This window comes from Carettochelys insculpta, chromosome 6 (assembly GCF_033958435.1).
Source record: "Carettochelys insculpta isolate YL-2023 chromosome 6, ASM3395843v1, whole genome shotgun sequence".
In the NCBI taxonomy this organism is placed as follows: domain Eukaryota; kingdom Metazoa; phylum Chordata; order Testudines; family Carettochelyidae; genus Carettochelys; species Carettochelys insculpta.
The window spans coordinates 112,305,833-112,333,752 of NC_134142.1; the positions used below are offsets into that span (position 1 = coordinate 112,305,833).

A 27,920-nucleotide genomic window follows, 5' to 3' on the forward strand; every position below is an offset into this window, starting at 1 on the left:
AATTGATTATGGTGAAACAGTAAAATTACCCTCCAGGTGATGCCAAGAGTGCAAACAAATTTGGGAAAAAACCTCTCCCCATAGTCTTCCAGTTCGGTAATCTTGGGCGTTAATGGTATCAGTTGTTGGTCAGTAAGACTTAAGTACAAATTTCAAATGTTATGTTAATGTTTGTAAAATACTTTATAATACATGCTGAGTTGTATCAACTAAACGCTATAAAATTCCATTAATTATTTAGGAAAGAATTTATGTATTGCTTCATTGTATTCACAAGTCTCAGTAGATATTACCACTTTGGAAAGCTGGACTGAACAAGAACAGATATTTTCAATTCACAGAGGAAACAAGGAAGGAGTCGGAAACTTAATCCAATCATTTCTGAAGAACTAACCAGTTTAATCACAACCACATATTTAAAGAGTTTGCCTACCAAAAATATACATATATTGTAGCATCAAGATCTTTAGTTTGTACCCAATGGCTTAACGACGTTTCCTGTAAGCTCCAAGATAACTTCAGCAAACTAAGCAAGCCATGGTGTCATGTTCCAAACTGATTATCTGTAGCCAGACATGAACCCCCCCACTTGGCCTTTTCTTCCTCTCCCCCCACTGGGAGAGACAGAGAGAGAAACAAGCAGGGGAGACAGGTAGCCTTTGATGTCCTGGGAACACAGGTGAGCTGTCTCACCCAGCCTCTCTACTATACACAAAAACCAGACAGTGAATGGGCTAGCTAATGGCCACCCTTCTGGCTGATCTCGGTGATTGACACGCCTTGATCACTTCCCCAGGAAGAACGGGGAACCCCCGCCCATCACCTCCAAAGGTGCCCAATTGTCCACAATTCACAGGTGCGAATTGAGCCTTGCACCTTCCCTGGGAAACCTGGGGTTCAAACATATTCCTCCCAATCGGCCACTTGAGACCAGGAAGAAGCGTATGTGACAAAAGGAGTATAAAGGGGCTTGGCAGACCACCACCCCCCCTTTGAGTTTCAATCACCTACACCTGCTGGCCAGGTCTGGAATTAACTCCCGAGACTGGGGACACCTGGTTCGTATCTACTTCTTCCCGAGGGATTGAGAGAAAGATTCTGGGTCACACTGGATCTAGGAGGCAGGGGTAAGAATGACACCTGTATTACACTTCTTTCCTATAGGAATTGAGGGAAAGACTCTGGTTCCACCAGGTCTAAGAGGCAGGGGTGAAAATCATACCTGCAACTTGCCTTTCTTGTGTACACATTAATTGTATTAGTTTAAGCTAGCTAGTTTGTCTAAAACTTTTATTAAGTTAAATTGTGTTGTTTCCCCTTTAAAAACTGCGAGTACTAACTTGTACTTTAATCATTTGCCTTAGTTAAATTGTTTCTATCTTTGTATAAATAAAAAGTAACTGTTAAAGCCTCTTTAAGTGTAATTTTCCTCTTGCTGCTGTACCCGAACTAAACACAAACCAAAGAACCCAGCCTGCTCTGGCTGCTTAGCGTAGCTGCTGGTGTGGCATCACCCCCTTTGCCCCACCAGACCCTTAGCTGGCACCTGGGCATCGGCTCACATTATCCCATACCATATTCATGGAATTTTAAATAAAGCTTCTTTATTTTCTTTCATACTACCAAGTATATTCAAAATCCATAATTTGGTTTTTATTAACTGCTTAAATGTGATTGTTTTGGAAGTGCAAAAATATTTTAAAGAGCATAGAATAATCTCTCCACGTGGGCTTACATAGTTTACAAATTCTCATTTGGTTTGCATGTGTCTAATTTGACTTCTTCACTGTTAAATTACAATTATTTTGTGATTAAGTTTTAATTAACCCTGTAGGGACCAAACAGTTGAAACCATTTCAACTTCAGTGCCAGCAGAGAGGCCTAAATTAAAGTTGGTAAATTAAAGACAGAGGCCTAAATTAAAGATCGCTGGTAAATTAATCAAATATTTTCTTTTAAAATGCTCTCTTTCTGGCCTGGAAGTTAGTACTTTTCAAATGTGCCAATGCAGTATCATGTATCTTGTCAAAAGCATTTTCAGTAACTTCTCACAATAAGATATCCCTATATAGCACTACATTGTGTAGTATTTTCCTCTAGAGCCACAGATTTTCCTACACAGACACTAAAAGGTTGTAATTTTAACAGAGGTGACAACTTCCTCATCTTGAGAGTTGTCAGACTTTTAGCAGCTATTGCATTAGCCAAAATATTTCTTTATTACTGCTTATTTTTACATTTGCATATGAGGCAGCACTACTAAATCAAGGATATTTGACTGAAGTCCATCTGAACAGATTAGTGTCGGAGTAAAATTCAAGAACTGAGTAGAAGTCTTGTTACCATAAAATATAAACATCCGACCTGGAAAGGAATGAGTGAAAACATTTAATTATAAAATTGTCAAGTATAGCACATACAATATCAATTAAGTATGCTGACTGCATTTGGAGTGAGAGGCCACATTTGTATGTGCAGCACTGCCACAGCGCAGCTGTACAGATACACCTACGTCTCTGCAGTTCACTTTTGAAGTGATTTTTCAGACAAGATCAGCATAAAAAAAAACCTGACCTTTGTGAGTGCCAAAAGTTATGTCAGTAGGAGAAGCTCTCCTTATACCAAAAAGATGCGTGCACACAAACATTTTTTTGGTATAATTTATGACACTTTGGGGGATAGCATATTCTCCCCTTAAAGTACCATAAGTTTTGCCAACAAAGGCTGTAGAGTAGACAGTCTAAAAACTGTTTTCCACCACAAACACGAAAAGGACTCCTTACATAGGTGCGGCCTCAAAGGTGATCCACTTTAGATGTCTAGAACATCGGCCACTAGTAAATTAACAAAGTAACTCCTTTTAACAAGCAAGGTTTATTCCCAATTCTGGGCTGGCATTGCTGTTGGTAAAACAGGGAAGTTAACACCATGTTAACTCCTAGATCTATTCAAAACATATTCAGTTATCGATCTTACCTAAATTTTGTCGAAATTCAGATTTCAGTCCAATCTGTAGCAGTTGATTTTCAAACAAAACTCCATTATTTTTACATACAAACCTAGAGAAAGATGGGCACATTTAACATGTAAGTCTTTGTCTTTCAAGTCCAAAAATAATTATTACAAAGCAATCACATCATGGAATTAAAGGTCTTGTGGACAGCATAAGGATGAAAAATTTGGGCGCAGATGCCTTGAAGCAGTCAGCATAAAGGACAGACAACAAAAAAATTGTCAGCTTAACGCAAATTAATGTATATTAGCCCACACATTCCTTGCAATGTACTATTATTTTAACTATTTATTTCAGTGTTATGCTTAAAGATGAAAATAGGGAGGAATTCAAGATACAAACATGCTATGTAAGTACCAGGCAACAGAGTTTTCAATCCAGCATTACTCTAGTGGATTAATGATCTTCAATGTTTCATGTAACTGCGTGTGTAGGAAAAACTTTCCACTCTGAGAAGCAGTAAATTAATACTTAGGTTAATCTCTTCCTCTGTGATTTTTATTACTTTGTGATAATGGCCTGAAAGTGCCCATCTTTGCAAGATTTTAGTATTGCTTACTTGTGAATAAGCTCATCAGCATCATGCACAGTATCAGCTGGTTCCTCAGAAACTACCTCAGATGAAGCCAGGTCAGAGCTAATTCAAGCAGCAAAAAGGAAGAAAGGAGGCAGCAATAGAGATGGCAAGAAGTATAAGTTAGTAAAAAGAGAGCTTAATACTTTCCTTTATTTCCTCCCTCAGAACAGCACTTTGGGGTCTGACACATGAAAACCTACATTTCTGAACTAAGGCACCAGGGAGGTAGGAACCTAACTACTTCTGAAAAATCCAGTTGCTTAGATGGCTGAAGTGCTGAACACCTGCAATACCCACTCATATCAACAAGAGTGCAAGTGGTCAGTAATTAAAAATCATACCCTTTGAAGCCTCGATCTTTTTTAGATATTTAAACCCAGATACAATTGTGCAAAAAAGTTTGGATTAAGTCATATTTTAAAACGCCCACTAATTTTCATTAGTTTACATATGGATGCCAGGCCCTTATTGCCACTGGTAGCATTTCTAGTTATAGTTGTGCTTTTCTCATATGGTTTTAAAATTACACTGTTCGAATGAGAAAAGAAGTAGGGCCAAAACATTTTAGAACAATTATGGAACAGTGAATACGGTGGAGGACTTTCCAGAACATCCCTTAGCCAAGTAACAGATGACCTCATTAATCCCACCTTACTTCTTATGGGAAAGGTGGCAGAGATTGCTGTTGAAGGTAGTAACTACCCTAGACAAGCACTTAAGCACAAGCAATGACTGCAAAGAGGCAATGCTGATCATTTTCCTACAGCAAATGTCTATATGTAAAGCATTAGTGCTTTGTACCTGAAGTTTACTTCTTAACTACTAGCTTAATGCTAAATTAAGAGAAAGGACAGAGGAGAGATACAGCAGATGCCAGCTCTAAAACAGTTTAAAATTTGCTGCCACACACTAAAGGTTATCATGAACAATCCACTTAGATTTGTGACTAATACAATCCACTATCTTGCAGTAAGTTTTTAGAATGAAAATTTTCAACCATAGCAAACTTCAAGCAAATAGACTGTCTTGTGCCGGCACTTTCTCTTGCCAATTTACAGAGTTGTACTGTAGCAACATACTTAACGCTATACTTAACCTGACAGCAGGAACACATATAGCATGATTACTGTATACTGCAATGCTTTAGCTACCCTCCATTATTTTAAAGACTTGGCCCATAGAAGTATTAAATCTTGTTTAGCAGATGTTATAAGCAGAGGTTTGACTGCTTAAAAAAATATCCTAGTTGATTAGGCAGTCTTAACTACATTCAAAGGCTTCCCAGCTAGGCCCTGAAGAGAGATTCTAGTTACAGTAGAACTCTGAGTTTCATTTAAGTTGGGGGGAGCTGGGAACCAGGTTGATGCCTGGTTCCTGACTCCCCTGGGCTTGCAGGAGCCAGAAAACTGACCAGCACATTATCATTGGTCAGTTTCATGGCTCCCAGAGTGGTGGGGAGCTGGGAACCAGGCCTGGCTCCCCTCCACTGGCAGGAGCCAGGAAACTGACCAGCGCTGGTGTGCTGGTCAGTTTCCTGGCTCCCACCAGTGGAAGGGAGTCAGGCTGCTGCCTGGTTCCCAGCTCCCCGCCACTCTGGGAACCAGGCACAGCTTCTCCCTGGCTTCCCATATGGGGGGGCTTACTGTACATATCTATTTAATACTGTTGTGCTCATGTGTTACAACTCTGCTAGAAAAAAAGCTAGCCTAAAATGTATCTTCTCATGATATTTACACTGACACCCAAAAATTTAATGTTTTGTAATCACTGCCTTTATATTGAGAATCTCACCTAAAATGCTGCTTACAAATCAATTAAAAAACAAACAGTTAATAATGACTGAATTAAAAAGGCACACTGGAAAGTAAGAAGCAGCAGCAAGAATAACTTTACACAATGAAGCTACTAACTGTAAACAATAAATAAAAGCCAAATTAAATATGCCTTCAGGTCTGTGACTGGTTTAATGCATTCTGACAGACAACGTTTAATAGCTCTAAATCTTCTGTCAGAAAGACAAATCAGCAATAACTTCCCTAAATTACACCTACAGCTGCGATTTGATACAGATGTAAGAACATGCTTGCAAAAGTCTTGCATGGCACAACAATAAGAAAAATTCTATTCAATTTAAACAATATATTTCACATTTTGGTTTAACAGTTCACTTCTACAATATGTTAATACTGCAGCCGGATATTGAAATGCATGGAAGAATAGCTTATCTTACGCATCTAAAACTGAAACTAATAAAAGACATTGTTTATGGCCAGACCCAAAATTTACCTATGGACCTCATCGCTGCATTTAAAGTTTTACTGGATTCAGCATTACCTGAACATTAAGTATAAAACGAGCAGCTCTAAATTTGCCCTTGTGCAATATCTGTATATGATTTCCCTTCAAATGACATTAAGGAACTTATGCACAGAAATAGGACTAACAAAGCTATGTTGTTCTTAACGACAGGTAGTTTCAGCTGTTTGTAACCTTCATAAAGATAGAGTTGAAAAGGAGGAAGATAAGAGGTACCATCTACTCCCAACTGAGTTAAAATTTTTAAAAGTACCTTGCAAAATTATCTTCAGAGCCAGGAGCAAGAGGTGCAACGACAGAAGCAGAATCTGAAAATACATCAACCAACAAACTTCCAGTAGAGGAAGGTGGAGGAGCAGAGCTAGTTAGAGGAGCCGCACCAAGGCCAAGAAGGTCTGCTGATGGAGAAGGAGTAGACTATAGAAGATAAAAAAAGCAATCTAAAGTTGCATTTAATTTATATATATTAATACAAACTGCAAAACAAAAAAAAGCGTTTCACCTATCCCCATTTAAGATCTGCTCTGTTTTTAAAAACAGTTTTGTTTGTAGCAAATCAATACATATTCCACATACGGTTATCACCTTGATCTTTAAGTGGCTTCAGAAAGGTAAGAAATTCATATCCAAATACTGCTGCTGCTATTCTCCTGTAATGCCAGCTTTACGCCATGAAGAACAAGATACCTCCCCTCCTTCATCTTTGGACATTAAAAGCAGCACATGTTAATCTGCACTATTTTGCAAACTTCGACTTTACACAACTCTTCAGAAACATCTGTGTGTCCCAACTTGACAGACTATCGGGTAAACATAAGTTTGAGGATATTTTGACAAATCCAGATGCCTAAAAACCAATGTTTACATAAATATTGATAATCCTTTCCTTTTAAACAAATATAGCTCTTTGTTCAAACATTTGAATATTAAAGTTCTGAAGCCACGTGTGCACTCAAAAGAAAAATACTAAAACCTGTAAGTCAGAAACCAGAATGCTCCCAAAATACAGTTGGTTAAGAAAGGAAATAAAATATAGTAGAAGACTTCCTAAAACAAGGAGATTAGCAATACCCGAGTCACAAAGGAAGTAAAATGAATGAGGAATTCCATTGGATGGAGTATCTGGCACTAAAAGTTTGTGAAACTTACGTTTCTTGGAATATTAAATTGGTAATTTTCCTCCAAGAGAAGGAGCATGAGGGAAAGATAGCTGACTTTCTCCTGGAAAGTCAAGATTTTAATATGTGGGCATATAAGGATAATTTACTCTACATATGCAAGTTCCCAGAAACACGTACAGTGGTTCCAGTTACAACTCCACAATGAAGATTTTTAAATGAGAGATAATTTGGGGCATTATTAAGCTGATTTGAAAAGGAAGCTTCTTTCTTGTAAAACTTTACAAATACTAAATAGAGTTGATCTTTGGATCCATCTAGCTTTATACAATTAAAAATTTAAGCCTTACCACATTCACAGTACTGACAATGCTTCTCATATGCTTCATCACCACTAACAGTCAAATTTTTCAGCAGTGACTATTGATTTGGGTGCCCAAGTTGACACACTTAAAAGGTGCTTCAATTTGAGTGGGGCGCCTCACACAGATTTGTTAGGTCAGACATCTTTCGTTAGGTACCACCCCTCAAAAATATATTTAAAAAAAAAGATGTGAAAATCTAGGACAATATACAGAGTCACAAAAGGTCTTCTAAATTCACTATTAAAAAGTTAATTTGTTGAAATTTATTACATTAAAAATTAAAATCCCACTCTATGTAAAAATGAAATTATGGAAAAATGTCCATACTATTGCTGTTCTTTAAAGACTAAAATAAACATGTTAATTCCCTTAAAATGTTAACATGACCAGTGAAAGAGAAGTTACTCACCGTAGTAACGGTGGTTCTTCGAGATGTGTCCCCGTGGGTGCTCCACAATAGGTGTCGGGCTTGCCCGGCGCTGCAGATCGGATCTTCCAAGCAGTTTCTGCCGGACCGTGCATGCGCCGCCGCGCACCGCTCCCTTGCGCGCTCCCGGACATGTGCGCGATCCGGTCCGCGCCAGTTCCTCGACCAACTGCCTCGGATACCCCTGCAAAACACTAACGGAGATCCGAAACGGGGAGGATGGGCGGGTAGTGGAGCACCCACGGGGACACATCTCGAAGAACCACCGTTACTACGGTGAGTAACTTCTCTTTCTTCTTCGAGTGTCCCCGTGGGTGCTCCACAATAGGTGACTACCCAGCAGTAACCCAAGATAGGAGGTGGGTAATCAGATTATGTGCAGCTTGTCCCCGACAGGACCGCTGCGGAGAGACGGGTATCCTCTTGGAATACCCTGTGAAGGGCGTAATGTTTGGCGAAGGTGTCGTAGGATGACCAGGTCGCCGCTCTGCAAATGTCTTTTAACGCAACGCCCTTGAAAAAGGCTGTTGATGCCGCCACCGCCCTAGTGGAATGAGCCCTGGGAGTGGCCGATAAAGGAGTCTTTTTGAGCTCGTAGCACATTTTTATGCAGGATACAATGTGCTGTGAGATTCTCTGCGAGGAGAGACCTTCTCCTTTCGATTTGGGAGTGAGGGAGACTAGGAGTCTATCCGTTTTCCGGAAGGACTTGGTCCTGTCTACGTAGAAGGCTAGCGCCCTCCTCACGTCCCGGAGATGTAGGGGCGCCTCTTCGTTGGAGTTATGAGGCTTTGGATAAAACGAGGGTAGAACAATAGGTTCGTTAATGTGAAACTCGGAAGAAACTTTGGGAACAAAGGCTGGATGCAGCCGTATGGTTACCGCCTCCTTGGAAAAAACAGTGCAGGGTGGCGTTGCCATGACTGCCGCGAGCTCGCTCACCCTACGAGCTGACGTAATTGCAAGAAGAAAGGTCGTCTTTACTGTAAGGAGGCGGAGGGGAACCGTGGCCAAGGGCTCGAACGGTGGTCCCATCAGCGTGGTAAGCACCAGGTCCAAGTTCCACGAAGGTGGAATCGGTTTCCGAGGGCGGTATAGGTTTACCAACCCTTTGAGGAACCTGGTAACCATAGGGTGGGCGAACACCGTGTGCCCTTCCTCCTCATGTCTGAACGCCGAGATGGCAGCAAGGTGGACCTTCAACGAGGATAGCGAGAGTCCTCCTCTCTTGAGGTCCAGTAAATACTCTAGTATTGTAGGTATAGGCACCAAAAGGGGGGCCAGCTGTTTGGTAGAACACCAATCCGTGAAGCGAGTCCATTTTTGCTTGTAGGTCTTCCTGGTGGAAGTCCTCCTGCTACTTTCTAGGACTTGCTGTACTTCCACTGTGCATGTGCTCTCTAGGGAGCTGAGCCATGGATTAACCACGCTTGCAGTCGCAGGCTTTGGGGGTGCGGGTGCATAATGGACCCCTGGGCTTGCGTGAGCAGATCCGGTGCCACCGGAAGAGGCATCGGTGGACGGTCCGACATGCGCAGGAGTAGGGGGAACCATTGTTGTCGATCCCACGTTGGGACTATCAGGATCATCCGGGCCCTTTCCCTCCTGGCTTTCTGCAAGACTTTGTGGATCAGCACTGTGGGAGGAAACGCATAAAGCAGGGGGCCCCTCCACGGGATCGCGAACGCGTCCCCCAGGGACCCCTGTCCCAGTCCTGCCCTGGAGCAGAATCGTGGGCACTTCTTGTTGTGCTGAGTGGCAAACAGGTCTATTTGGGGAAAACCCCATGCGTGGAAAATCGGCCGTAGCAGATCGGGACGGATCTGCCACTCGCGTGTGAGTGCAAAACGCCTGCTCAGCTGGTCTGCCTTCACATTGTGCGCACCCGGCAAGTATGAGGCTTTCAAGATTATATTGTTGGCGATGCACCAGTTCCATAAGCGGATTGCTTCCGCGCATAAGGCACGGGATCGAGCTCCTCCTTGCCTGTTTATATAAAACATGGTGGAGGTATTGTCTGTACTGATCCCGACGACTTTGCCTTGTATGTGGTCTCGAAAGTGTCTGCAGGCGTTGAACACTGCTCTGAGCTCCAGTATATTTATGTGTAGTGACTGTTCCGTGGGTGACCACAGTTCTTGAGTCACCTCTTCGCCCATGTGCGCTCCCCACCCTATGAGGGAGGCATCTGTAGTGAGAAAAACCGATATTTGTGGCTGGTGGAAGGGTACCCCTGTTAGCAGGTTCCTGGGGTTTACCCACCATTGTAGGGATTTGCGCACCCCGGCTGTGGGCGACACCACCCTGTGAACGGTGTGTACTGCCAGTTTGTATACACTCGCCAGCCAGTGCTGCATGCTGCGCACGTGTAACCTGGCGTTCTGTACTACGAACGTCGCCGCTGCCATGTGGCCCAGCAGCTGCAAGCACGTCAAGACCGGCACCGTAGGGCTGAAGGTGATGACCTGCACGAGGGAACCGATGGCCCGAAAGTGAGCCTCTGGTAGATATACTCTCGCTGTAACTGAGTTTATGCGAGCCCCTATGAACTCTATGTCCTGTGTGGGGTCTATTTTCGATTTTCCCAGATTGATAACCAGGCCGAGTGAAGAGAACGTGTTTGCTGTGACGCGTATCATGCGCAGAAACTCCCCCTTCGAGGCCCCTTTGAGCAGGCAGTCGTCCAGATACGGGAAAATAAATACCCCCTGTCTGTGCAGGTAGGCTGACACCACTGCCAAGGTCTTGGTGAAGACTCTGGGGGCCGAGGAGAGGCCAAACGGTAGGACCTTGTATTGGAAGTGTTCGTTGCCTACCATGAACCGGAGGAATCGCCGGTGAGCCGGATGGATAGTTATGTGGAAGTACACGTCTTGTAAATCGAGGGCTGCGAACCAGTCTCCATCGTCCAGTGCTGTAAGGATGGAGGCGATTGTGGTCATCCGAAAACGTTGCTCGCGCAGGTACTTGTTGAGGCCGCGAAGGTCTAAGATGGGCCTCCAGCCTCCTGTCTTTTTCTCCGTGAGGAAGTACCTGGAGTAGAACCCTTTCCCTTGCAGTTGCTCAGGCACTCTTTCCACTGCCCCTATGAGCATGAGATGGTCCACCTCCTGCCTGAGCCTCGCTACATGGGAGGCCTCCTGGAGGTGGGTCTTGGGTGGAGGTCGTGACGGTGGGAGCGACTGGAAGGGGATGGCGTATCCCGTGGCTATGATCTCCAGCACCCATTTGTCTGTGGTGATCCTTTGCCACTGGTCGTAGAATGGTCGGAGGCGATGGTGGAATAGTCGCTTCAGATGACCTTGTGCGATGGTAGTGATGGCGCAGCCCTGGATCTGTCTGTCAAACTTGTGGCCTTTGGCCCCGCCCCGAGGACGCACGGCTCTGTTGTGAACGTCGCCTGGGAGTTCTGTACTGCTGGTGCTGTTGAAGTCGCCCTTGCTCATAACCCCTGTGGTACTGGGGGCGCTGTTGCTGGTACTGGTACCGTCTTTGTTGAGGTTAGTACCTTTTCTTTGTGTATGGAGGGGCGTTGCTGTGGAACGTGCTGCTGTGTCCGCAACGTCCAGGGCGATCTGAACTCCCGTCCTCGAGGCCGCGTAGCCTTCTTGCACTATGGCCTTGAGCACCGGCTTTTTGTCCTCTGGAAGCGAGTCCATGAGGGAGGTTAACCTGGAATAGTTGTCGAAATTATGGTTCGCTAAGTGTGCTGCGTAATTTGCCATTCGCAACGTTAAAGTGGAGGAGGAGTAGACCTTTCTGCCGAACAGCTCTAGCTTCTTGGCATCTTTGTCTGTCCCCTTGTCCTGAATTGAGATGTCTTTGATCTTTGTTGCGACGACTCCACCCCCAAGGAATTTGGCTGTGGGTGGCTGAACAGGAACTCCATGCCCTTCGCCGGCACGAAGTATTTCTTATCCGCTCTCTTTTGGACAGGCGGAATAGTCGCAGGGGTCTGCCATATCGTAGTGGCGGACTCTAAGATCGCTTCATCAAGCGGTATTGCTACTCTGGAGGAGGCCGGAGGTCTCAAATTTTTGAGGAGTTTATGGTATTTCTCTTGCACCTCTGCTGTCTGGATGCCTTGCGTGAAGGCCACCCTCTTAAACAGCTCTTGAAACTGTTTGAGATCGTCCGGAGGATGGACGTCCCCTGGGGCCGTAGCCTCGTCCGGGGAGGAGAGCAAGGAACCGCTGGGGTACGTCTCTCTGGACCCTTCCGGTTCCTGCTGGTGATGGTACACCCTCTCGCTAGAGGTTTGCGAAGGAAAATCTCGGGGTTCCATAACCAGTCCCCCCTGAGATGCTTGAGTCTCTGTCCCCAGTCGCAATTGCCCTCGGGGGTACGAGATCGTCTGTGGGGATCTTTCCCTAGTAGATTGCCGATGGTGTCTATGCCCCGCGTGGTAGGGGCGACCATGGCAGTATAGGCACTGTTCTTGGGAAGGTGACCTAGACCACTCCCTTGATGCATACCCTCTGCGTCTGGGGGAGGGAGATCGTCGAGACACTGGAGAGAGCGATTTTGCATAATAGTCCAGCGGTTCAAACCCCAGGAAGGGTGAAGGTGGTCCCAGCCAGGGTGAGGCTGGCTGCAAAAAATGGAGAAGGGGGCTCGGGGTAGGCTAGGGGGGACCCCTGCCTTCTGGTTGGAGTCTGCAACATAAGCGGAGGGCTGTGAGAAAGCAACTCCACAGCCCTGTCCGGAGAGGGGCTGCAATGCCTCCTCTTGTGTGCAGCCTTCCCCCTCCCTGGAGGAGGTAACTCCGCCCCCTGACGCACAGGGGATCCCGGCCCCGTCCGCACCGTGCTCGGCACGCTCGAAGGCGGTGCCGCATGTGCGGTGTCCTTCGGTGCCTACAGGCTGTGTGCCTGCACGCTCTGCACCGCCGGTTCCCCGGGGGTCGGTGCCGCTGCCTGCGGTGCCGCCGGCACCGGCGCTTCTTTAGCCGCCGCCCTGCCTGCGGTGCGGGGCGGCTGGCTGATTATCGGAGGCTGAGCCGCTTCCACGTGGCTCTCCGTGCCGCCGCCGATCAGCTGTTGCTGCGGCTGGGGGCTGCTCACTCCTCCCGTCCCGCTCGCTGTTGCTGCCGGCAGGGATCGGGCTGGGGAGGCTTTCCTCCGTTTCTGCGCTGATGGGGTGAGGGAGGCAGCTTTCCTTTTATGGGCCCCGGAGGGTCCCTCCTGCTGCGGCCGCTCCGGCACGTCTGGCTGGAGGGCCTTGTCAAAAAGCAGCATTTTAAGCCGCATCTCCCTGTCTCTCCTTGCTCTGGCTGTTAATTTAGCACAGAAGGAGCATTTCTGTGCAACATGGGACTCCCCAAGGCACCTTATGCATAGACTGTGCCCATCGGACGCTGGCATCGCCTCTCGGCAGGACTCACATTTTTTTAAATCCTGAAGAGGACATTGTTGGTGAGTCTTTCAGTTGTTAAACGGGTACTTTGCACCTTCTCTGTGCTGTTTTCCCCTTCCGATGGCCTGCCACAGCAGGAGGGCTGATGGCTCTATGCTCCTGGCCTCCGGCACTTGTTACTGGGACTGGATTGAAGCTGTCCCACTTGTAGTTTGTTTGTTGCTTTTTTTTTTTTTTTGCAAAAATAAAAACCGGCTAACTTGCAGTAGCCTAAGTACTTGAAAAACTTTAAAGAAAAACAGTTAAAGTCATTGAATACGCTACTTGGCCTTAGCCTAGTTCGGATTCCGTCTGCAGCCGACGGCGGTTAAGAGGAACTGGCGGGGACCGGATCGCGCACATGGCCGGGAGCATGCAAGGGAGCGGCGCGCGCCAGCGCATGCGTGGTCCGGCAGAAACTGCTTGGAAGATCTGATCTGCGGCGCCGGGCAAGCCCGACACCTATTGTGGAGCACCCACGGGGACACTCAAAGAAGAAAAATTAGTATCAGTGCTATGCTAGTAAAGAGACACATGCAAAACATTTATTGGCTTGGGTTAAATGTTCATTATTTCCCTTTCTGAAAGGAAAAAGCAGTAAGTGATAATAAACTAGCATTAAGTATATGCTGACTTCCTCCTGTCATCAGTAGAGTAAGATCTTGCCTTGCAAGAAATTTTGAAACATCCAGATGTTCTTATGGCAAGAGAAAATTACAGCTACCACTCAACAGAAGCACCCAAACACCACCAAATGATTTTAAGCTATTATGCAAATTTCACCCTGCAAGAGGACAGGTGGTCTTGAACAGAATGGACTCTACTTTGGTGATTTCTCACATTTGTAGAGCAGCTATGAGAAAAACAAACATAAAAGTATAGAAACATCTGTCAAATTATGGAAAGCAGGAAACAGGAGAAATTACAGCAACTCCGGATTCCGAAACAATGCACTTCAGTATCTGATTATTCATAAGAAGCTGGAATTTCTTAGTTGACTGTGTATCACTGTAAGACAGTGTTAGACACTGTAGTCTAGTTAGTGGGCTACATAAGTGGCCCTCCTTTATCTCAGTGGTCTACAAGATTGTTATAAGCAGGATGCTCTCCCAAAATAGGGTATTTTTACCAACTTGTATTGTTTTTGCTTGTGTATGTAGAACTGAACCATAGCAGCATGTTCACTGGAGACAGAAGGAGCTCAGAGCTCGCACTGTCAACGTTGTGGGCAATCAGCATGTAACTCACTTCACATGCCTTGGGCTTGTGTCACTTTAGTAATGCTGGTGGAGGGAAAAAAAAACAAACTACGCAATGAGAAACCAGTAGAATCTTGCAACCCTACATGGACAAGGGTGAACAAAGTGTCTTGTGGGCCACACATTAACCTCAATGGGCCACATATGGCCTACAGGCTGCCCAATGCTTCTTTAAAGACAACTGGATATTGAAACAAATAGGCATGCATATCATTCATTCGCAAACCACTTCCCCATGTAGCACAGGCCTTGTTATGAATAACTGCAAGCACCAAAAAGCTTTAAGACTTCATGCCCACAAAAGGGCAAATTAAAAGACCTCACAAGTGAAGAATCCTTTAAACAAGCAAGGAACTCGCATCTGCACATTGTGGATGGCTAAGCGAGAAGGATTCAGATGAGATGGGCAAGGTCAGGGCTCAGTAACCAGTGAGCCCTGAAGCACAGGATCAGGCAAGGCCGTCAACAGTAGGCACAAAAAATGGAATGAAAAACAATCATCATCAAGTAATCAGTTACAAAACCAAGAATTGTCTGTGGTCCACTATTTTCATGTGGTTAGCATATGCATCCAAATATCAGAGGTGTAATGCCAGATCTGCTCTTGGACATTTGTTAGGATCAGACTCTTATTTATGTCTGCACTAGAATAAGACCAAAAGTATTTCAGAGGACAGACTCCCCCCAAATTCTGTATTTCCATACAGTAAGAAAGAAGTGAAACTCTTCAATGAATATAGCAACACAAACCATAGATAGTTGATTAGGGAGAGGTGCCAAACATCATCCTACCATGCACTCCTCTGAACATTGCAATAAGAAAACACTGCATGGTGGAATCAGCAGTGCATAATAAGGTTGCCTTAATATCCCTTCAGCAAAAATGGAGGACATTGTTATATTGGGATGGCAAACTTGACTCACTAACTTTCAAATATGAAAGACAGTGGAGTTGTACCATCCACTAGAGAGTTCAATAAAGAAAACAATATTTTTACTAAATCTAAAAGCATTTAAAAAGATGGGCACAGAATGTATTACAAGGCTCTGCATATTCCTGGAATGGTTAAGAAGCTTAGATAATGTATCCTAATGGATAAAGGTTTTGGTTTTGCTTCTAGTCTCAAGAGATCATGAAACTCAGGCTAGTAGACACCATGCCATCAGAAAACCATATTGCAATTCAATATAAATGGGAGATATGTATCAAGAAAAGCTCAGGACTGATGTTTACACTTAAAATGTGCCCCCATTTAACACAAGTTATGACTTCATATAAATCAATATAAGGGTTAATTTAGCATCTGGATTTAGCTTACATTAAGTAGAAAAAGTACAGCAACATCCTGAGTGCTTAGAAATAGAAAAATAAGCTGAGAAAAGTGAGTCTCAACTGAAGAAAAACAGAACATTTAGACTTAAAACGTTTCACAGATCTACCTTAGATAATAGCCTCTGAGAGTCCTAATAAACTATTCAAACCTACTTTTTTCCAAACTTTATTCCAAGAGAGAAAAATGCTGGACATTTTATTTTCAAAATGTTATTTTGAGAATGTTAAAATGTATTTAACTAAACACAGATTATCAACAGCACACAGTCTTGGTCTAATGTGTCCCCTTCCCATCCCCTGACTTCAAATTCTTCAAATTTGTAGCCACTATTTCCCTCACTACCGGAATTAAAACACAGCTTTTTCAGATACTTTATACCTCAGTGGCGTCAAACACAGGAAACGGTGAATGCCCCATAAAAAGCCACTGAACAAACATAATGTAAGGAGTCTCTGCACTTCCCTCCTAGAATCACAATAATTGATATTAGATAGGTTATCACAAATGATATAGTAGTAGCATCCTTCAGTCTGTGTAGACTATGGATTGCGCCCTCCGTAGCTGCGTTCGGCATCCTCGTTTACAGCGTCGGCTGTGACTGTGAAGACCCACACAAGAGCGACAGTCCTTGCTGCATCTGTTGCATGTGTAATGGGTGTCTGGCAGGTCCTTGCTGTGTTTTCTGTGGGCTGGCTTCTCCTTTGCTAGCTGTTTGATCCTCATCTCACCCTTCTGAAGGCCCTTGTATAGTTCCTGCCTCCATCTGCTGCGATCGTCTGCCAGCTCCTCCCAGCTGGCTTGATGTCTACTTCCCTGGAGGTCTCTCTTGCAAACATCTTTGTAGCGCAGCTGGGGGCGTCCGGGAGGTCTTTTGCCAGAGGCTAGCTCACCATACAGGATGTCTTTTGGGATCCTTCCATCATTCATCCTGTGGACGTGGCCAACTCAGAGGAGCCACTACTGCCTGAGGAGGGTGTGCATAGTTGGGATTCCAGCTTGCTCAAGGACGGCAGTGTTGGGGACACTGTCCTTCCACGATATTCCAAGGATGCGCCTGAGGCAGCGCAAGTGGAAGACATTCAGCCTCTTTTCCTGGTGGGCGTACAGGGTCCAAGTCTCGCTGCCATAAAGGAGGGTGCTGAGGATGCAGGCTCTGTAGACTTGCATTTTGGCGTGGGTGTAAAGCTTGTTGTTATTCCACACTCTCTCGCTCAGTCTGGACAGAGTTGTGGCTGCTTTACCGATCCTCCTATTTAGCTCAGTCTCCAAGGACAGGGTGTCAGTGATGGTGACCCGAGGTAAACGAACTCGTGGACAACCACTAACGTATAGTTGTCAATGCTGATTGATGGAGAATCAGCAACATGCTGAGCAAGTACATTTGTCTTCTTTAGGCTGATGGAGAGCCCAAAGTCCTTGCATGCTTTGGAGAACCGATGCAGCAGCTTCTGAAGCTGGTCTTCTGTGTGTGACACGACAGCAGTGTCATCTGCGAACAGCATATCTCTGATGAGGACTTCCCGCACCTTAGATTTAGCCTTCAGCCTTGCAAGATTAAGCAGTTTCCCGTCAGATCTTGTGTGCAAAAAGATGCCCTCTGTTGAAGATCCAAAGGCATGTTTAAGGAAGAGTGTGAAGAAGATCCCGAAGTGTCGGAGCAAGGATGCATCCTTGTTTGACACCGCTCCTGATGCTGAAAGCATCCAATAATGCGCCATCGTATCCGACAGTTCCTCCCATGTCTCGTGGAAAGACTGGATCATCTTGAGTAACCGTGGCGGACAACCTATCTTGTGGAGCAGTTTGAACAGTCCATCCCTGCTGACCAAGTCGAAGGCCTTGGTTAGGTTGATGAAGGCAATATAGAGTGGCTTCCTCTGCTCCCTGCATTTCTCCTGCAGCTGCCTCAGAGAGAAGACCATGTCGACGGTAGATCTCTCTGTGCGGAATCTGCACTGTGATTCAGGATACACCCTCTCAGCAATCTTCTGGAGTCTGCCGAGGATGACGCGAGCGAACAGTTTACCAGTGATGCTTAGGAGGGAGATTCCACGGTAATTGTTGCAGTCGCTTCTGTCTCCTTTGTTCTTACACAAGGTTACGATGTTAGCATTGCGCATGTCCTGTGGAACCTCTCCCTCTCTCCAGCACAGGCACAGTAGCTCATGTAGGGGTTCCAGGAGAGTGTCTGTGGCACACCTGATTACCTCTGGTGGTATACCATCCTGGCCCGGGGCCTTTCCTACTGCAACGTTATCAATGGCTTTCTTCAGCTCATCCACAGTGGGTTCCTGGCCCAGTTTGTCCATTACTGGTAGGAGTTTGATGGCATCGAGGGCTGAGTCGACCACAATGTTCTCGCGTGAGTACAGCCTGGAGTAGTGCTTGACCCAGCGCTCCATCTGTTTGGCTTTGTCAGTGATGACTTCACCAGATTTGGATTTCAGAGGTGCCATCTTGTTCTGGGTGGGTCCTAATGCCTTCTTGATGCTCTCATACATTCCCCTGAGGTTACCAAAGTCAGCACCGGTCTGGATGCTGCTGCATAGCTCAAGCCAGTAGCTGTTGGCACAGCACCTGGCCGTCTGTTGTACTGTTTTTCTGGCTGCTCTGAGCACTTGCAGGGTATTCTGGCTCGGCGAACGTTTGTACTCCAGGAGCGCAGCGTGCTTTTTTTCGATGGCTGGAATCATCTCATCGGAGTTAGCTTCGAACCAGTCATTTGTGTTTCTAGCTTTTCTTCCAAACACCGACAAGGCCGTATTGTACATTGTATCCCTCAGATGCTGCCATCTGGATGTCACATCGGCACCCCCAGGGTTGCTGCGCAGATTCTCCTCGAGGATTGCTCTGAACTTTTCAGCTCTCTCTGAGTTAGCCTTCTTTCTGGCATCGATGAGAGGCCTCCCAGTTGGTTTAGAGCGGTGCAGCTTCTTGGGAATCACCCTGAGTTTGGAGCAAACTAGCAAGTGATCTGTTTCGCAGTCAGCACTATGATAGCTGCGTGTCAGAAGGACGTTTTTGAGGTTATCACATCTAGCGATGACCACGTCTCGTTGATGCCAGTGTTTTGAGTGTGGGTGTCTCCATGACACTGTGCTGTGACGTGGTTTGGAAAAATGTGTTTGTGATGCACAAATTGTGGAACATGCGAAGTTCAAGACGACGCTGACCATTTTCATTCATTTTTCCCCACAACAAAGTGGCCTAAGCAGGAAGGCCATGAGTCACTATCGGCTCCAACTCTCGCACTGAAGTCACCCAGAATGCACAGTTGTTCACAAGCGGGTATTTGCGCTACGGCAGCACTAAGCACGTCATAAAACTTGTCTTTTACTTCCGGTGCGGCGTACAGGGTTGGGGCGTAAGCGCTGATCAGGTGGACAGGACCGGCGCGAGTTTGAAGTATGACCTGAAGGAGTCTTTCTGATCCACCCTTGACTAATTCCACCATTTGTAGAAGGGTGTTTCTGATGGTGAAGCCAACACCATGCTCCCTGGGTTCTTCTCGGGCTTTACCCTGCCAGAAAAAGGTGTAGTCCTTTTCCTTTAGAGATCCCGCATCTGCGAGATTTGTCTCTTGCAGAGCAGCAATGTCAACTTGGAGCCTCTTCAGTTCCTCATCGATGATAGCAGTCTTTCGGGTGTCGCTGATGTCCTGAAGATCTTCAGTCAGACCTGTCAGCATGGTCCGCACATTCCAGCAAGCAAGCTTAAAACTTTGATGGTTTCCTTTTCTTGTTGATTTTCTTATTGGTTTGCCTGGTGCTCAGCTTTCAGGTCACTTGTCAGGTTTGGGAACCTTAAGCCTCACGCACCCAATGAGGCAGGTGAACTGTGGCGGGACAGTACCCTATTGGCTGTGGGCTGCCCAGCTTGAAGCGGGCGGTGACTGTCCAGTGAGATGCGATGATCTCTCCCACCGTCGGAGGCAACCCCTGGCGCTCGTTCTCTACGCCACTCGAGCAAGAGCTTATAACCGGTATCTGTTACCTCCCGTGTTTGTTCAAAGCTGCTAGAGATGCTGGAGTACCTCTCCAGGCACGTGCTTGGGCGATTATTGGGACCCTGGGCTGCCCAGAAGCCAGTGTTCCCCTCTCGGCTTTACTGATATAGTCCAAAGGAGAGGATAACATCTATGTCTGGTACCAGCTCAGCTGCAGGAGTTGCCGGGTCAATGCCAGAAGTTGGCACAGAACCGCCTCAGGACTCCCCTCCGGATTTTCTGTCAGGGTTTACTCCCGTAGCCTTGCTCCTTTCCAGGATAACCCACAAGGCAGTGGGGCATGGAGAACGTGGGTACAGTCCCACTACCTCTTGCACCTCCCTGGTGCCACATGTCCCCAAAGCTCCCTGTGATGACCTCCTCGCCTCCCCAGGACCCTCCTCCCCACCCCTCTGCCTCTCATCGGCTACCATCACCCCCAGATCCTCCCTCCCTGTCCCCTTTTCCCCATCCACTCCCGTGTCTCCCGACTGCACCACACTGCCCTCTATCAGTTCTCGTTGCCCCCAAGTCCCCCTTCCGCTGGCCTCTCGGCACCTGGCCACACGCTGCTGCAGACCCACGTCCTCCAGGAAGACACCGATCTCACAGCCCAGCCGCACCCTGGGTCCCAGCCAAAACTACCAACTCTTCATTTAGCTACGGCTGTCCCTGGAGCCCCACAGATCTGGTGCAGCGCATGCATGCAGGGAGCGCAGGACTGGGCCTGGAAGCCATGCAATCTGAGCCAGCACGCTGCAAGCAGCCTCCATGGGTGCTGCCATCCTCACAGCCATACCAGATGCCCCCAAACCACTTGCCCACCACTGACATCCCTTGATCTTGCCCCCACGCCCCCCATGCTGCAGCAGGTCCCTTGGCTCCCTCTAAGCTCCCCCTCTAAACTCTCCTCTCAAAACTCCCTCCTGTTAGCAATCACCCTGTTCGCATGCTCCCTGGTCGCTTGCCAGCAGGGCTTTAGAGCTCTGGCCTACCTGAGAGAGCCCCCGCCCTCTGACTACCGCTCAGCCAGTCGGCACACAGCCTGAGCACTTGGCCAGCCTGAGCACATGGCCTTTCAAACAAACAAATGGCTCAGCACTCCAAACACCAAACAAACAGACAAACCCAGGCCCAGAACCCCCAAACCCAGGCACCCACACACTCCAGAGAACCACTTACCCAAAGGTGCTGTAGTTTGCCCCCTCCTTCCCCAGGAGAGCCCCTCTCAAAACAAATGATATATACATAAAGAAACATACCACAGTACTGGCATTAACAGGGGTGGATTCAGTGCCTCCGTTCATGTCAGAATTCCTCTCCTTTTTGATCTCTTCTAGGTCAGTAACTGTGCTGGGGCCTTTTTTCTTCTTCAACTTAGCCAGAATGGACGATTCCCTCTCTGGAAATGGAGGCATTTCTTCTAGCACAGTTGCCTTGCCATGAAATAAGCTAATATTAGTTTTCAATACAACACATTTGTCTTCAGATGGGCAGATACTTGTAAGAGAACAGAACTACTATAGCCTTGCTTCTTGTTCCATAGTACAAAAATCCACCACCTGTGGAACAGCCAGCAGTACAGTTATAGTTGGGAGTTGCTTACTGTTTAAAAGATAAGTGCTTCAAAGCCACATGGTGACTGATTAAGATTTTCTTGTCCACATAGGGAGGCACGGTAAAGTTTGTAGTCTAAATACAGAGTCATTTGAGCAAGCAACTCCTGGGATACAGTCCCCTTGTATATAAAAACACATCCTTTCAAAACAAATAGGACCTCTGGGGATTTTTCTCAGCTAGCTCAGAGAACCCACTCTACCTTTGAGGGGTAGCAGTACTGAGAGTTAATGAGTTTAGAGCTGCAGGCCAAATTGATCTAAACAGACAAAAACAAACAGTCATACACATGCAGCATAACTAGACTGTTATTCAAAGCAGAGGGTTTGCAGGATATCTTATCACAGTAGTTGGTGGTGCAACGTGGCATGCTACAGACACTGCATCTGGACAACATTCATACACTGCTCGATCCAGTGCCACTTGCGGCAATTTTGGAGCATCTGTTCTTTGCCTGCTCTCTATGGAAGCACATTTTTGAAATTTTGTTCTGATTTAAAGTGCTCCAAAATCCCACTGGCAGATTTTGACTATTTTAGAAACAGTTAATGAAACAAGCACTAAAGTACACAGAGGATAAAGATTGTGCAGTAAGCATTTTGGGTAATGTAATTATCATGACTTACGCTCCTCAATCTAGTATGATCAAAAGAAAGTCAGTGGATATTTGCTCAACAGCTTCCTAATACATAGCCACCCCAACATTCAGGTTCTTAACTTTTTTGGTGTAGCGCAAGGGTGTAAGATGGGGTGGGAATGAGACTGAAGCTTTGAGGTGGAACATACGAAGAGTGTTGAAGCAAAGCAGGGGCTCTATGCTTTTGCCTATTTTCACCCACTAGAGCTATGCTCTGGCATAACTATTGACGGCTTCGCACACACCACAACAAATAACCCTTAGGTCACAGCTATGCTTATGTTCCACACTGACACAGCTGTGCTGAAGCAGTGCTTCAGTACAGAGAGTACACTAAAATGTATTTGACCATGATTCCCTTCTACAGTGACTGGAGAGTAGAGGTGTATGTAGGAATTACTACAGGTTGCAAAGAAGTTCACATACACTACAGCTGTCTAGCTCTTCAGGTGGAGTGGAGAGCAGCAGCAGAGAACAGCAGCTGTGAGGGCACAGCCACTGCCAGCACATCAGCACAGAAAAAGGTCACAAGGTATGACGTTGCCACCTTTGCTTGTGTGCTGCTGCTGGTAGCAGTGCTGCCTTCAAAGCTGCTTGCCTGAAAACAGCTACTGCACGGCTCCCCATTCTAAAGGCTAGGTGGTTTCTTACCCTTTGCTTCCTCAGCATATATTCCTTGCCCCTAGATTGAGTTATGTCATTCACCTCCCTGAGAGGTAGGAGCAAGGTTGACTGAAGAATTCTTCAACTGACTTACCACTGTCTACACAAGGGTTTAGGTCAGCTTAATTACCTGTCTTAAGATGAGGGTTTTTCACATCACTGAGACAGGTAGCTATGCTGACATAACGAAAATCGTCCAAATGCTGATTTTAAACAACTCTAATGTCTAGAGCCTTCCCCTAGACTTTTCAAATTTATCTACTATACTTCCACTTGTGGTGAGCCACTCCAATGACTAATGCCAGATCTAAAGGGGCAGAGTTAAGGTTGGGTTGCCAGGGTGGCATCCACCCCTCTATTCTATTTCAGAAGTTTATATTTGCATTACCTCTTACCTGTTCTTTTTTGATTTTCAGAGGACTGTAACGTATCAGAATGGCACAAGACAGTTCTGGGTAAACCTAACTTCACCTTAAAAGTTCTGGGCATTTCCTTTACTGGGCAACATCCACTAAAACATTTAAGTAAACTGCTGCCCAGACAGAAGACCTAAAGTGGATTTGATAGTCACCCACTTACAAAGAATTTTACTTATTGAACATGATGTACCTACCAAGATATCAGTACTAGCAATAGTGCTGAGCCTCAGATACTCAACGGCTCTCTGCTGTAGCTCAACATCAGCATTCTTCAGCTGACTGTCACTGCGCAGTACATCTTGAATGGTAGTTTTGATTTCTGGAAACAGGTTCACAAACTTGATGTAGGTAGACAGAAGCAGTGCTCGGGTGGGGACACTACAAAGATGAAACTTGGAGTGCAGCAAGTTGAACTGAATCAGAGGACTTAAAAGGAAAAAATAGAGTTTGTTTAGTTTTCCTGGAGATTGTACTACACATGCACAAGTTAAACAGTAACAGTTCAACACTCAGCTGTAAGTCACTATAATACTTAAGAGATCCAGAAGAATTCTTTGTAAACAAATCCACTAACATTCCATGATAAACAATTATAGTATTTTAAGTGGTCTGTTTTAGAAGGTGTTCTTACCTGGATCTTGGGTCGCCAGCTATTAGATTTCCAAATTCTCCCAGGATGTAACCTCCTACTTTTACCAGATTTTCATGGCATGCTGGGGCCTGAAGGGCCTATAAAAGACCATTCACTCAAAACCATTAGACAACAATATGACCAAAAGAAAGACTATTATTCTACTGTAAACAATATCAATATAGTGATGTTACTTTACAACTTTTAGGGGAAAGGCCCTCAAACATGATCCCAAAAGTATCTGCATGTTTGTAAAGCGCTGACAGATTACACTGTCTCCAATGTATACGAAATGGAATATGCAAAGGCAACCAGAAATGCAAGAAAGACGTAATGGCACATGGGAAAAAGTTACTCACTGGTGTGAATTGTTCGTTTCCTATTCTCTCCTCCTCCTCCAGTCCCAATAGGATAAATATTCTATGGTACAGCCTATTGGGAAGGAATAAGCTAAAAACACAAACTTTTTATCTGTAAAATGAAGCTTTCCCTAGGTAAATGACCTCTCAAACTTACAATGAAGCATACCTGCTAAGTGTAAGCTCAGGCCCACCTAAAAAGATTAAATGAATCTTTAACCTTTTCCTTGTTACACCCACAAAACAGTTGCTCAGTTTCTTCTGAACTCCTGAGAATATCCAACATACCAACAAGAGCAGTATTGTGTCATAAGGACAAGCCCAAGTACTAGTTTGTAAAAGGACACTCCAGTATTCCTATTTGTAATAAATCCCCAAGGATGCTGAAAATCCATCTTTCTGGAAAGAAAGGCAGGCAAGAAGAAATAGGAAAGTTCAAAGCTTGAAAAGGTCACAGAAGAAAGGCACACTATCTAAAGGAAACAACCTGCTCTAAAAACCTCCAACAGTATACCCAACAGAACCTGCACGATGAGGGTCATGTCCCCACTAAGAGATCACTAAATGAATCATAGGTCTTTGAGATTGCTCTTGAAATTTAACCATGAAGCCCAGAATACTGGAGTTAGCAAAGCAGGGTGGCAACATGCCTGGTGTCACAACAAAAGATGAAGGTCTTCCAGATCCGAGACTACTTGAGGCATGCCAAAGCCAAAAATTGTTGTAGCACACAGGATCAGAAAGAACAAGTCTGGAATCTCAGGCAATGGCCACTGGGAACATGGGGAAGAAAGGAGAGGGTGGGTGGGGCAGAACCAGTAACAAGGTTTAAAATCAAAGTAGCAACCAAATCAGTGCAGAGCCAATGAAATCATGTCTGCCATTTTTCAACATCTCATCTCAACGCTTGCCAGGAGGTTAAAAAAAAAAAAAAAATCCACAGTATCTGGTACAACAAACAGCACTGAGTGGTGGTGCTCACCCACCATGCTGGGGGCTGTCTGAGGTTTCATTTCTGTCATTTTCTTTTCCCCTAAAGACATGGGGAATGACAGCAAGAAAGTGAAAACTTTGCTGCTTTGTTAAGGAAGCAATGAAAGTTGCAAGACATCTGTCTGAGGCATATGTAATCTATGATTTGAGTTTATGACTATCTTCTTGCTTCCTAGTGGTCAGCTCCATGATACTTTCTCCTTCACTCCTCTGTCACAGAATGGGATACATGAGGTACAACTATGAATACAACATTTCTGAAGCCCAAGGAAGCAATTCAAGGTTACATTTTTGTATGTAAAAAAGAAAAAGATAAGATGATACTATCTAATAAAATAGAGGAAATTAGACACTTGTTTTAAACTTACTAATGTTTTATGTTTATTAGATATCAACTTTACAAAATTTTTTGGGAAGTAGTATGCATTTTGATTAAATATCATCACCAGAAAGGTGTTTGTAAAACAAGTTTGAAAGTAACCTATCCTCCAGGTCTTGTGCATTTCCTGTGAAAACAGGGGGAAACCACATCAGAAATAGAGGTTTCCCACCAACTCTCGTGTCTGGCTCACAACAACCCTATCCACTCATTCAAGCCACAAAGTTTCAGTGGTCCATGACTGAAGTCATTCATTCTCCTATTTTAAGGACTGGTCTTTAAATTGCCATTATGGGAAAGGTTAATGAAAATACTCTTTTTGATTGGATAATATTGTGACTAATTTCCACTCCCATACAGAATAAGTCTTTTTCACCTTGGAAATGTAAAAAACTGTCTCTTACCTCAAAAACTGTCTTTGCTGCATATCCTTGCACATCATCCCTGTTAATCACAATCTGAATAACTCTGTACCACACCTCTTCACTGACATAGTCACCAGCAATACGAATCAAATTCAAGATTGTATCCACATACCAGGTATAATCTACTGCATATTTTTCAGCTAGAATTGCAACCTTCAGTACCTGACCAAACAAGAAAGTAAAATAAATGTAAAGAAATCTACAATGAATGGGTATCCTTAGCTAAAAGACATGACCCAAACCAAGAAATTAATGTTAACAGCTGTTCACTGAGATAAGTGTTGAGTCAAAGAGGAATATAGAAAACAGTATGTAACGACTGGTTTCCAGAGGTCTTGTTCAAATAGATTCCTTATGGGTGTTAGTGGCAATTTTGCCTGAATACACAACTGGACCTGAAGTAAAGGCAGGCCAAACAACATAGAAAAACAGATCTGAAAGTCAGAGTGCATTTGTCACACACACAGCAGCTAGGAGAAAGTCTTATATAACCCACATGTGGTATCTGTGGCAGCGGTTTTTGTAAGAAGAGTAAAGTTAAAGCAGACTGTGGCATCCTTAACCTGTGTAATTAAGGAATTAATCCAGGTTGATAACAGGACAGTATAAGAAGTGAGATCTTTTATCAATTTAAAAACCAGCCAGTTATGGATGCTTGATCAGAGAACTCAAATTTGCTGCAGTGTACAGAGTGGAAAAAAAAAGAGTTCCCAGATTGCCAGCACAGCAAACACTCATATCCTGGCAATAGCCTTAAAGGGTTATAGCTGGGAGTAGGTTCTGGAGGCCAGTACTTAATACCACAACAAGTACCCAAGAACAGACATTTCAAATACTAAACCTCACTCAAATCTTCTGAGTAGGCTCAGGGTGTCAAGACAGTATACACAACCGTTTCCCCTCACTTCAACCTCAAACACAAGTATTGATTTCTAAGCAGTACTCTGGATTGAAGGATAGTATGTTTTGGAACTATTAGAGTATTACATATAGACGAACTCTGCCATGAAGCCTGTAGGGGTTCCATGCCGGTCGCAAGCTTGGATAAAGGAGTAGGATTGGTCAGATGAGTGACTATGTACTGATCGTAAAACAATAAAAATTCAGTTTGATGCCAGTATGACTAAGTGATAAAAGATGCTGGTTTGGACATCGCCCGGATAAACAAGGTCCACGATACCAATTGACCAATCAGGGTTGGGTCAATAAGTTGGCTACCAAAAGAAAATTACAACTAACACATATATTATCAATTGGAACGTGGAATGTCCGAACATTCCTGGCAACTGGAAAGTTAGAGCTGCTTCAAAGGGAGACGTAGAGATACTGATGCGATATACCTGGACTGGCGGAGATGTGCTGGATAGCAATGGGAGACATGAGCAGTTGTGAAGTTATTTGGTCAGGGAATGAAATGAAGCATGAGGCAGGAATCATATTCCTTCTTGGCAAAAGAGCTAGAGGAGCATTGTTAGGATACAAACTGTTCAGTATGAGAATGATGGCAGTGAGATTCGGAGTGAAACCATTCAACATCTCGGTCATTCAGATGTATGCATCCATGTTGGACAGCATGGAGGAAGAGATTGAACTATTCTATAAAGACTTGACAAAGACTCTGGAGAAGATACCGAAGAGAGATGTACTGATCATTGGAGGAGATTGTAATGCAAAGGTCAGAACAGATAACAGAGGTTGGGAGAGAGTCATGGGAAGGTTTGGATATGAGAAAGAAATGAACAAGGTGAGAAACTCCTAGAATTTGCTACAGGGCACAAGATAGTGATCTGCAACATGAGATTCCAACAAAAGGACTGTAGGAAGTGGACATGGCAATCACATGACGGGAAGTCCAAGAATGAGAGATCTGATTTTGATAAGAAGATGGGTTACATCAATACAGCAGTGCCAAACTTTTCAAAGAGCAGATACATTTTCACATCACAATCTAGTTATTATTGCAAACATCAAGATGAAACTCATGAGAAAGTACAAAGACATAGTTTAAA

General features: G+C 45.0%; 1 protein-coding gene across 3 annotated transcripts in view; it reads right to left on the reverse strand.

The window, feature by feature from the left end:
* Nucleotides 1-27,920, reverse strand: part of AP2A2 (adaptor related protein complex 2 subunit alpha 2) — a 106,818-nt gene that overhangs the window by 11,177 nt on the left and 67,721 nt on the right. For 2 of the 3 annotated variants that reach the window (XM_074997841.1, XM_074997840.1), the window contains exons 11-17: nt 25,891-26,073; nt 23,756-23,853; nt 23,319-23,550; nt 21,051-21,224; nt 6,160-6,323; nt 2,977-3,059; nt 2,275-2,364 (exon numbers count right to left, since the gene is read on the reverse strand). In XM_074997841.1, coding sequence (XP_074853942.1) covers nt 2,275-2,364; nt 2,977-3,059; nt 6,160-6,323; nt 21,051-21,224; nt 23,319-23,550; nt 23,756-23,853; nt 25,891-26,073 — 1,024 coding nt within the window. Of the gene's footprint in view, nt 1-2,274; nt 2,365-2,976; nt 3,060-3,572; nt 3,651-6,159; nt 6,324-21,050; nt 21,225-23,318; nt 23,551-23,755; nt 23,854-25,890; nt 26,074-27,920 lie in introns of all 3 variants that reach the window. The other variant, XM_074997842.1, reaches the window with a different exon arrangement.